The sequence below is a fragment of the Pongo pygmaeus genome, chromosome 11, assembly GCF_028885625.2.
Source record: "Pongo pygmaeus isolate AG05252 chromosome 11, NHGRI_mPonPyg2-v2.0_pri, whole genome shotgun sequence".
NCBI lineage: Eukaryota > Metazoa > Chordata > Mammalia > Primates > Hominidae > Pongo > Pongo pygmaeus.
In genome coordinates this window covers 88,959,980-88,972,265 of record NC_072384.2, presented here as the reverse complement: position 1 = coordinate 88,972,265, position 12,286 = coordinate 88,959,980, and the positions used below count along the sequence as shown (strand labels likewise).

Genomic DNA, 12,286 nt, shown 5'->3' with positions numbered 1-12,286 from the left:
GCAAACTCTTACTAGAATTATCATTAGTATTAATTTCATTCTACTGAAGAATGTTTACTTACTGGATCTCCCTTGGGGCCTTGAGGTCCTTGACCATTAGGAGGGCGAGTAGGCTAATAAATGGAAAAGAAACAAGTTAAACAAGACATAGAATTTGCATATTATTCATTAGCCCAGATTCTAACCAATCCTTATCTTTAAATTGAAACGTCCACTTTTTACTTGTAATGCAAACATGGCTATTTGATGAACATGACTTTCATTCCCTTTTAGGCTCCTATGATATAGGAACTAATCATGTGTCTAAATATGAATATTGAAGATGTACAGTTTATCTTTAAACTCACAGCAGTTGGAGGCTGTGGGCAAACAGCACAACATTCTCCAAATGGAATTTCTGGATTGGGGCAGTCTAATTCTTGATCGTCACATATTATGTCATCGCAGAGAACGGATCCTGAGTCACAGACACATATTTGGCATGGTTCTGGCTTCCAGACATCTCTATCCGCATAGGACTGACCAAGATGGGAACATCCTCCTTCAACAGCTGAAAAACAAGTTAGATGACATGAAGTTTCCTTAGGTTTTGCTGAAATGTGATTTTTTTTACTCTGTCAGGACTATTAACAATAGCCAAAGTTGAAAAGGTTTGAAACAAATAATTTCTTCCTTTCATTAGAAAATTATACTTGTCCTATGTAATTTGCTAAGTAGCAAGAAATTAATTAAAATATATCTGCTTATTAACATAAAATCGGCACACCATAGTCAATTTTCCTTAAGACCAACAGGTATTTTAATTTCATTTATAGTAAGAATTAACATCAATGTATATCACAGAAGCATTTAAACATTTATTTATTAAAGGCAAAATTGAAAATAAGTTTTTCTACCCAATTGCTATTCTTTGCCCTAACAGCAGATGGGAGCATTAAACTAAAAAGATGATTTTGTCACTAACTCTGAAGACTTTCTGGATTTTATTAACCTAGTTGAGAAATTCAGGGGAAAACTGTGCTAATCTTGGCAGCATAAAACTCTACCAGATTTTCCTGGGAAAGTTTTAACAGAACTTATTGTGTGTATTGAATGTCACTGTTAGCTCTATTTGGCATTAGTAGCTCAACATGATATGACATAATATATTGTATATCCCATATGGATGTAAAGACATTTCCAAATCACCAAAAAGAAAAGAAAAAGATGTTTTTAAAATAAATATTGGCAAGGAATAAGTAAAAATAATAGGGAAAATATGAATCATAACCATCTGTATTTGTGGCTTAAAATGGTAAAAAAATTGCTTCAACCAAAATTTTAGACTTGCTTCATAATTATATACAAGGTACTGAAATTTCAGCAGCTATTAACTATGAATCAGCTTAGGAATTGCCAAAACAAAACCTGGTCTCAATTTTTAAAGCATTAGCTGTGTATTGTGGTTAAATACCACTTTAGTTCTTGACAATTAATATGATAGTTTGCCAGTAATTGAGTAAATAAATAATAAGTTTCTAAGCATCTGCAAAAATTTTTGCAAACAACAAATGATGTACTGTTCAGTAATTTATATTTCTGTGAGACGGTGAAATTTTTATTTTCTCAAAGCCAGGATACTTAAAATGTCTACTGAAAGAGGCCTGCTTCCGAGTAGGCAAATAGTTCAAAATTAGTTTTTGCTGCCTAGTGGTCAAGAGGCCTTTTAGTGGTCCTAAGATTTTTCCATCTGGGCACTACATGCAGCCACAAAAAATTACTTTTTCAAGTTCTTGTTTCTATATCATCTCTCTGTCTAGGGTAATAATAATTTAGGTTTGTATTTAAATGAGTTGAAATGTTTAGCTGATTTAGTAAATGTTCACCAAAAAGAATTTCAAAACCTAGACTCTAGACTGAAATTGCTTCCCCATCTCATTTCCGTTTATGTGTTCTGATACAAATTTAATGATATTGTACAACACACTTGATCTATTCGAGAAGTTTTAAAAATCCATTCTTTCTTCACGTTACAATTTCTCAATGTAGTTTACAGCTAATGAAGGAAAACTTCATTTTTTAATTGCAATTTTAAGTAGGCAAATAATTTGTTTATTTAGAAAAGTTATTCTAATTCCTCCCCTATGTTTGAAACACATATATGAGAACATGGGATATATTTTCTATATACATTTCCTAAGCTTTTAAAGGAATATTTCTTAGTTCTTAGTGAATATAAAAGCTGAATACCAAAATGCTTATCTCAGTGGAAATGAAGTAGGCCTATTTGAATGGTGTTATGGAAAATATATTTAAGAGAAGAGCAAACAGTCATTTACACATTGGTGTGAAGAGTAATAACATAGGTGAGTCTATGTGTTAAACTCATTTTGTTCTCTAGACAGAACTGGCGTCTTATATTTAAGTACTAAGTTCGCCAGTTTGCAGAAAAGGTCCAAAAATTTGGGGTTGGAAGATTCTGCAGTAAAATTACATGGAACACTGTAATTACATTGGTTCTTTTTCTCAGAATGAACCACTTAAAAATTTTCTCCAAATCAACTTTATATGAAATGTTCCTACAGATTAGTTTCAGCTCAAGATTTTCCCATTAATAATGTGTATTTTAAGCCACCCAGATCCATCCTCACAAACATTGTTAGATTGTACGGATGATTATTTTAGCTCTTTGCCTCTGGATCAGGAATATCTTTTCACACTTAATGTAGCATATGGATTATGAAAAACAGCTATTGAATACTAAGGGCATATTAAAGACAAATGAAGATAATAGTTAAAGCTAGGCTCAAACATTTCCTATTTTAAGTATCTTTTATATGTTCTTGATCTGCCTAGAAATTAACATAAGTACTTTTCCCTCCTGTGTATTCATCCTCCTATGTTTATGTCTCATTAAGGGTGTCCTCACATCATTAGAAATATAGTACTTTCCATTTGTTCTGCTAATTATTAAATAAATGAGCACAATATTGACTTATTAAAATTGTAAATGAGTTTGTTAAAATTGGGTTAAATGCAATGTTATAAATATTAACGTTGTTATTTGCCTTGTTGTTTCCAAATTTTATTAGAAACATATTATAGTACTTTTTAAAACACAGAGGCCTCAATATAAAGATTATTCTAGTGCAATTTAAAAAATTATCATGTTCTTAAAATAATTTTTTCTTCTCACCTGCACATGACAGTCAACATGGTGCACACGTGTTTTGTTTTACTTTAGAAAGTCATATTGTTTTAAGTAAAAAAAAAGAGTTGGAATGTTTAAAAAATAAGAATTAATGCAACTTTGTTTATTGCCATAACTTATTTCACATCCATTTGAAATAAATTTGGCTCTCCTGAAAAGTCAGTTCCTGTAAAAACTTGTGGCTGAAATTAGCCCTTTCTCTGTTTTTCTATCTTAGTTACCTTTGCTGAAAAAAATAGTTTTGTATAGCTTCCTTTATTATTCCATGCATGACAAAATATAGTTAGCAATATATTCTACTGAAAGTTAAACCTCTTAGACTGATGTTTCATGGACCTTCATTTAATACCTAGTAATATGTGCGAAAATCATGACAAAGTCAAGGAAAAGAATGTTTTGTTTCTAGAGGAATAAAAATGCTCTAGTTAGCCATTTGCAACATTTAGAAATAGAATAGAAAATGGGATTTAGAAGTAAGTCATCTCATGTTATTCTCTTCATTTCTTAGATATCTGTATTCAGAGTAGCTTTGGTTAAAAAATAAGTTAATTTTTTCCAAAAATATTAAATAAAAGGCAAATAATTTCATTTTACTATTGGAAAGTAATGGACTTTCCAATTACTTCCATTATTTTAGTTGCTTAAACTAAATCTCTCGGTTCCAATTTATAATTAATTTTAAATTCCATCTCCCATGTCATTTGGTGTTTCTCTTCCTTACTACAAGTACAATTCTGAAAGGAATTTACTTGTGATCACACAAGCAATGTATTAAACTCAATCATCTCCTTGCTGGGATCTATCATATAAAACGTATTGAAGCTAACACATGTCTTAAACCACTCTTAGCTGCTTCTTTCCTAGTTTTCTATTTTGGAATTTTAGAAAAGAATAAAGCCATATTTTTAGATGTGCATAAAGCTTACTATTTTGTGATTTTTTTGTTTCCATTCTTCATGTTAAATCATGCTGACTTGAAGAAATCATATTGTTTGGACAAAAAATGAATGTTATGTTTGTCTTAATACTATTTTTAGAGCAATAATATTATTCCCTAAAGCACCTAATTAAATTAGTTAATTTGGCTTGAATGAAAAGTGAGTATTTTTTCCTTTTCTTACTAAATCCTTGTCTGGGAAAAGATGTTGTATAATCTGAAAATCTAAGAATCACAGATATGATATATAAACTATCGTAATTATTTTCATTACTTTAGAAAGCTGTATATTTTGTACGTGTGGATATTTGGCATTCACATAGTTTCCAATTGAAATATGTTTGGTTTGCCTTTTAAGTGATACTGTTTGGAAAACATAAATTTTAATAAAATATTTTTTCTGCTGCTTATGTATTTATCAGAGTATCTTAAAATATGTTAGATTACTTAACAAAAAGGACTCTGAAGAAAGTATCTGTAGACATTCTAGGTGAATAATTTTAATTTAAAAGCACCGTTTTGCATAGAAAATAAGATTTTATTTATTCTTGCTACCTCCAGGAAAAATATGGATGAATTATCATTTGTAGATATTTTCTTGTTTCATATTTTATAGATATATGATTTTTCAATCTCCAGTTAGAAATGTCCTTTAAGTTGATTAATATTTTATCCTGTTAAAAATAATTAGATACTTAGAAAATTTTAAGTATCATATATCTAACCACCAGCAATTGCATATATAATAAAATCTGCTTAGTGTCAAATTATGAACACATTGAAGAGAATATATTCTACTTGCCTTATTACATTAGGCAAACAACTTTAAATTGCATAGTCCTATAAATAAAATTTTACATTTCACCATCCTTATCACTAAGTTACCAAGTACTTTAATTTCTTCCTTAGAGTAATTTTATTTGCCAGCTTTAGTAAAACTAGTGCTATAGTACCTCCTATCTTGTAGGCACTGCTCTGAGTAGTTTGAATATCTATTTTGCTTTATACTCCCAAAGGCCTTATGAGCTTAGAGCTGTCATAATCCTAATTTTACAGATGAAGAATCTTAACCACAGAAACATTAAGTAATTTTCCCCAAGGTTACACAGTCAGGGTAAAAAAGAAGATCTGAGTGTAAGAAGGCTTTCTGTAAATTTGATACTCTTAATTACTGCATTCTGTTTTCTTTCTGCTATTTCAAAACTGAGTGCGATTGAAGAAGCCAACTCCAAAGCTCTGTCCCATATCATTTTTTATCCCTGCAAGGTTAAAATCTGAATCTAGATAGGTATATTTTTAAGGAGAACAGTTCTCTGCAAAATATTTTTCTATCTGGCCTCAAAACAGGAAGATGCCATCTGGAGTTAAATTCTCCTGTTTATTTTCTCTTGACCTTATGAAGAAGGGTTATATCTCTAAAGCTACCCTGATGACATCCAGACCACCAACAGAATAAATGTGTGACTCAGAAACCCTGCATACATTTTGCTATATACAGAAAAGTAGGGTTCTAACAACAATAGTACCAGACAGAAAAGACTTCTGCATCCAATGCAAAAATATGTTTAAGATGTCTCATTAACACACTGTTTTTCAGAAAATATAGTTACCAAATGATTCATGTTAATACACATCTAAGTTCATCAGAAGTTTTCACTGAATGAAACTGGAATGTTATGAACATGCTATGCAACTCCGAAGAGTATTTCTGTGATTTTAATTTACTTGAGAAATGCAGTCTCTGTCATCCTCCACACAAAATACTACAGAAAAACAGTTTCAGAAAAATATATGCCATTTTGCTGAAGCAGTACTTTCTTAATACTAGAATTCAAGGGAAATTTAACTTTTAATAATTTCTGGATCTTTTCTCTTTGATGTTTGCATCTTTTGGGCATTTTGACGCGTCCTATTTCAACGTTTCATTTTGTTCATTAAGACTACATTTTAAACAGCAGTGCTTGACCTCAGTCATGGAAAAAAACAAGGGTTTTATTAGTTAATCTGAAAGGAATCCACTTCTGCTGTGTTTTCATTAGACACAGACTGAAACTCTGGTGGTTAATGTAACTCCCCCAACTGCAGTTCACAAATGATTTATGTAAGAATAGCTATCTCATTTTTTCCGTTGTCGTCTTGACATGAAACAGGCAAAGTTTCCCCTTTGAAAAGTCTGGAGAGTTTTTTTTACACTATATGACCTTTTTTTTTTTTTGAGTGTGGAAACAATGGGATTGAGCTTTTATCTTAGGGAAAACTTTTACAAGAAACAGTTCACTGAGAGGATTCCAGAAAGTTATTGTAGACCTGGAAACTTTACAACTGTTCCTCATGTCCAGCAAAAGCAATAACATCTTTCATCTTTAAAGCTTTAATTCTTAAGCAATCTACTTTAATCACTTCAAGGCGGTGATATCATTAGATGTTACAAAATTAAAGAGCTGGGCTACATAATTTTTGGAACTCTGCACCAAAGAAGCCATTCACAATGGAAACTGTGGAGTTTCAGTAGATGGCACTCTTTTCTCTGAGTGACAACTCAAGGTCCAGCATGTGACTGTAGATGTAGAACAGGGGCTTTCCTGAGGAGCTGTCCTTTAGCCTCAACTATAATCCTGGTAAACTCACAGCCAATCATTCTTGGTTTTTAGAAAGAAGCCTGTAGATAAGACATCAATCCAGGAATCTGAATTAGTTAAGAGGCATTTAATCACAGTCTTTCCTTCTTTCCCAGAATTGTTCCAGTGGCTTTGCTTTCTTTTCTTATAATGCTGAAATGTTTAATTCCAGAATTTAATAAAAATACCTTTTTATGTGTAGGCCTTTAGATCACTTAAAGAGTATTCAACCTCAGATGGATCTAAAGGCCTATACATAAATAGGTATTTTTGAAAATCCAAATTTTTCAAAGCTCTAGTATTACCTGAGCATTTTTCCCTCCCTAGAAAAAAAGCTCAGTTAAGTAAATACAGGGTATCATGGATAAAAAACACAAAGTGTTATATTATAATACTTTATTTACTCACACAGAACTGGTGATAATTTCTTTTAAAATGATAAGATCCTGAGCTTCTGGGGTTTAAAAAAATAAATGTACTACTCTCTATAAAATTGAATATTAAACAGAAAAATACCTATCATTTTTTCACCTTTAGAAATGCATTATTAGCTCATGTACTTTCTAGGACAATATATAATTTTTTAGTATCTCCTTTCAATGGCAAATAGTTACAAAACTAAGAAAATTCAAATATTCTGATTTTAACATGTGTTCTATAATTATCTAAGACTTAACAGAATATTGGTCCTAGCCTTGACTCTGTCATTTTCTAGTTTTGTAATCTCAAATAAAGCACTGATCCATGTTAGGTGACTGACACTGAGATATGTGAGCAACTATGCATCCTCTCCTCTTAAAAGTGCAATTGTTCCTAAATTTATGTAACCTTTTCCTGTTAGTTCAGTGTGTTTAATTGTAGGGACAAACATTAACCAGAAAACTTGAATGTTACCTGAGCAAGTTACAAATTCCCTCTTAAAGCATAATGAAAAAAATACACTCTCATGACGTCTAATAAGAAACTGATTCTCTGAGTCCATTTACAGTTTTAAAATTCTAAAACAACTAGAGGCCCACAGTTTATTTTACTGGAATTATCACTGTAGCAAAATATAGAAACTCAAACATTAGTACACATTTAATTAAAATAAAGTTTCTGTTTCTGCCCTAATGGAGCAGTATTACTTAGTAACAGCTGTCTATAATCTATCTAGCAATTAAGCAGTGAATAAAATACTTATGTCAAATAAGGACTTCATCAGAGACACGAAAAACATATTTAAACAATAGTCATATGTGGAATTTTTTAAGTGGCCGTAACATTTAAGCTAATTTCCAAAAAGACTCTGAATATTGTTACCATTGTGTTTTTGTGTCAGTATATGTGTTTGCAATATTTATCCGTAACATACTAATTTCCTTAGGAAAGCAGTGTTAACATTTAAAATTCACGCATATGATTTTTTTAAAGCTCACTATAAACTACCGAAGCCAGCTATGTAACATTAATACTGGCATTCGTTATGTAAATGGTAACCTGGCTTGTCAGCCACTAGGTGACGCATCTTTGCACTTAAAATTTGGCATGTTTATAAACTACAGGAAATATAAAACAGACCATGTTTCTCCATTGGTGGAATAAAACACATGAATTAAATACAGTTTTCACAAATTTGTAAGAAGACCAAAATTCTTTTTGAGGATTTGTTTGTATCCAGAAAATGCCTGTGAGTGAACTAGAAGTGAGTGTTCATTAGAGCTGTGTCGTCTCTGAAGTTATGAGGGCATAGATAAGAAACCCTACCCCAGAACTTTATGACAGCTCTCAGTGTGTTGTATATTCAGATACCCCCTGTAACTTTTCCCAAGCTTATCTAATAGCAGAATTTTCTTATAAAACCCATAGGGAACATAAGATGTACTGTCTTAAGTCACTTAAACTTTTATTTATGACAAAAAAATAGGCTGAACAGTTCTCTTTCAACTCTTTTTGAGCTTAAGAACGCACAAACACATATCAGCAAAATTTTATACTTTTGATTATTTTTTGCATCTAAAGAGAAAGAGGGAAATAAACAGAACTTAATGTGATGTCAAGGTACTGTAAGTGTCAAACACTCCCCCTCTAAAGTTGGATTGGGAAGAAAAATAGCCACAGTGCTTATAAAAAGCTTGCAACCACTAGGCAACTACAAATATGTTGCAATTTTTTGAGCTAAAACCCCAAAGTTTGTAGTCTTTTCAATAAATGGTTGGTGGGGGATAGTAGTCATTTGGTATTCTAAGAAAGGAGTGTGAGTTGTAGCATCTCCTGGGAAGAGCAGGATAGGGAGGAAAAGGGGAGAGGAATAAGAAAGGAAGAAGGATTGAGAGTTCAGGGGGAAAAAAAGGGTGAGGAGGCAAGGAAAGAGAGAACTAAAAAAAGAAATGGAGGCATAAGGAGGCTACATGGGGAGTAGGGCGGGAGTAACAGGCAGGGAAGACAGAGGAGGAGAGAGGAGTAGAGATGGGCTTGCCTAGGAAGGGGTGGGGTGACGAGTGGAGAGAAGTCTAAAGGAGCCAAAAGGGGTGGAGAGAGATAAGGAGGAGGGCAAAGGGAAGGAGAGGAGGGGTAAGGGGGAGAGGAAATTAAGGGAACAAGGAATATGGGTGTTTCTTTTCTTTTGTGTCCATGGGCTGAATATAACTGAAGACATTTCATTGTATATCTACCCCTCCCCTCATACACACATTTACATGTATTACCTATGAGGACAACAAATACATTTGATATTACAAACAAAAACCAAATTTTCACGCAATGTCCATTGCAAAATCTATATGTTTAAATGTAACCATGTTTAGTTATGTGCAATAAAAATTGTCTAATAATTTCTCCTAGCTATCTTTACATTTAGCACTTAAATATTTATTTCTATGGAAGTTTGTATTCCAATTTGTTCAGCATTTTCATGACTACGGTAAATAAAAGAATATTCTCATATAAATAATGAGACAAATGTGTTTTTCAGGGCAATTAGAATATGAAAAACATTACATGCAATTATTAGAAAATATAGCAAAACAGCTTTCTGAAGTCAAACAGTACTAATATCTTTACCTTGTTTGCAGCAAAGTCAAACCTCCTGTTAAAACATTTTAAAAAATATTTTCTTCATTAATGCGAATGTGGTTAAAATGTAGAATATGTGGAAAATATTAGTCCCTTAATATCAAGCTATTAGAAAAGATGAATTAATCAATCATTCTTGAAACAAAATAAAAACAGAAATAATAAAATATTTTAGCAGTTTGATCCCTTTGAAGAATGTTTATAGGTATCTTGTAGCCATTTTATAGAAATATATTCAATGATTCTGATAATGCATAGAACCTTCCTTTAGACTGTTCTTAATCCATGATATTTGAAATGCATTCTTATTCAGAAAACAATGCTCAATATTCTAACCTTACAAAGAATCCAGCAGACAAAGAGGAACACAAAATTATTGCAACAGACCAATAACTTCCAGACTGCCTGGGGAAGTATTCCAAGATGTTAACAATCCAGGAAGGAAAAATTTTAAAGCCATTTAAAAAAGTTCCCAGTGCCTTTAACATGAAAACAAGTTAGTACAAGAACATCTTATCTTAAACAACCACAGAACTCTTAAAAACACACATAATGCTATTATTTTTCAAGTAATGTGAAAAGCACAGCCATGGTCAGTTTAACGTTTCACAATTTGGAGCTTATAGAGGGAATTATCTTTAATCAGGCAGCTGATTTTCCCCTTTACACTCCTCTTTGTGAGGAGAAGAAAAGACAAAAATTCCATAAAGTTTCTTGAAATCAGTACCTACTCACCTTCCTGTTGTGCCAAAATAATAGTGGGATGAAGTAGAGCAAGAAGTAGCCAGCTCCCCTTTTGCACAAAGCTCATCATGTCTAAATATCAGACATGAGACTCTTTGTGCAAAAAGGAGAAAAGAAAAGCAGTTCAAAGTAGCACCATCAAGTTGTTCCCTGCCCTTCAGCACCGGGCCCGTCATAAAACTCAGCCACTGAGATTCCTTTGCTTTGGCCTTAAATAGGAAAAAGTTTGGCTTCCCTCACTTTCCAGCCCCTTTCTGAAATATGAGAGCCGCACCCATCCCCTCAGCAGTAAAAGAAATGATAAATATTTCTTTTTCCCTTATAGAAGACACAACCCACAGTAAGAAAGAGAGCACATCTGGAGTTTGTATGCATCTGCTTATGTAAAAGTTTTTTACATATTTCAGTCTTACATATATGTTTGTATAACTTAGGAACATATAGAAATGCTCTGCCTTGTTTTAATACATACAGTGTAAATGCATATATTTTTATTTCCCCTTATAAAGTTAACAACTGCATAATTTTGAAAAACTGCTTGATGCCCATTTATCTAGTATGTCTAATTTGCAGACCTGATCTTCCTAGAAGATTTTTATGTTGGGATTTTGCCAGAAGTAATCCTAACTCAATTTAAATAGGGGACTGTAAGAGACTGACTGAAAGAAAAGCCAGCGTATGCCCCTTCGACTCATCCACCCACCCTGGGTCCTAGAAGTTAAGTTTCAGGCAAATGTCAAAAGACAAAGTATTTAAGCAATGTTTGCATGGCTTCCTAAAAGTTAGATACTTATCTATAGCCGTTTCCATTTCTCACAAATTTCTTTAGCAAGCCAGAGTGCTTTCTTGTGAGATTTCCAATTTTTATGTTGCCTGGGAAAGACAGAACAGATTTTTCTAGAGAAAGATTCAGCCTTTTCATGACATAACTTTTTAGAAAACTGGAAGAGAAAGAGTTTATCACGTAGAATAGCAAAAGAGTACCAGAGAAAGTGGTCATTTTTCCTGCATTACTCTAAAGATTAGTATAAATATTTCTAATTTAGACTTTTATGTGTATACTTTCCAGATCCTCATCCACAAAACTTCCCAATGTATTTCTGGATCTACCTAAGCAGTAATTCTTGTGTCATATTTGAAAGACGGGCAAATACCATTTATAGGTCTTTGATAAATCTCTGCAGGAAAAATATGCTTGTCCACAGTATAAGGCTATATCTGGCAATGGAGATATTTCTTTACACCCTAATCATCAGTTCATAGTTAGTTCATCTATCTCTATAATCGACAGTGGACATTTCAATTCTAATCAAGGTCACTTGAACTAATTTTCTTCATCTTCACCTAAACATGTCCGTCTCTATACCTGTGCACATAAAATTCTCCCCATTTCACACCAATTCATGGAAGTCACTTCCTTATGCCCCAATGCAAAACTTTCCTCCTTACGTAAATTACCTCCTTTAAACTAATTTTCATCTTTCTCTTTCTTCTAATTTGTGTTACTAAATTTTCACTCAACTCAAGTCATGTATATTCCCAGGTGTATATGAATCCTGTAAGCATGGACTGTGGCAAACTTGCTTTCATATATATATATTATGTATATATATATATTATGTATATATATATATATTATGTGTATATATATATATATATATATATTTTTTTTTTTTGAGACGGGGTCTCCCTCTCTCGCCCAGGCTGGACTGCAGTGGCGTGATCTTGGCTCATGTCAAGCTC

The 12,286-nt window shown here is 32.6% G+C and overlaps 1 protein-coding gene across 1 annotated transcript in view; it reads right to left on the bottom strand.

The window, feature by feature from the left end:
- Positions 1-11,465, bottom strand: part of COL3A1 (collagen type III alpha 1 chain) — a 37,929-nt gene extending 26,464 nt beyond the window's left edge. Inside the window, exons 1-3 of the mRNA XM_054478457.2 lie at positions 10,535-11,465; positions 348-550; positions 63-113 (exon numbers count right to left, since the gene is read on the bottom strand). Coding sequence (XP_054334432.1) covers positions 63-113; positions 348-550; positions 10,535-10,613 — 333 coding nt within the window. The 5' untranslated portion in view covers positions 10,614-11,465. The remainder of the gene's footprint in view (positions 1-62; positions 114-347; positions 551-10,534) is intronic.
- Positions 11,466-12,286: the final 821 nt, after the last annotated feature.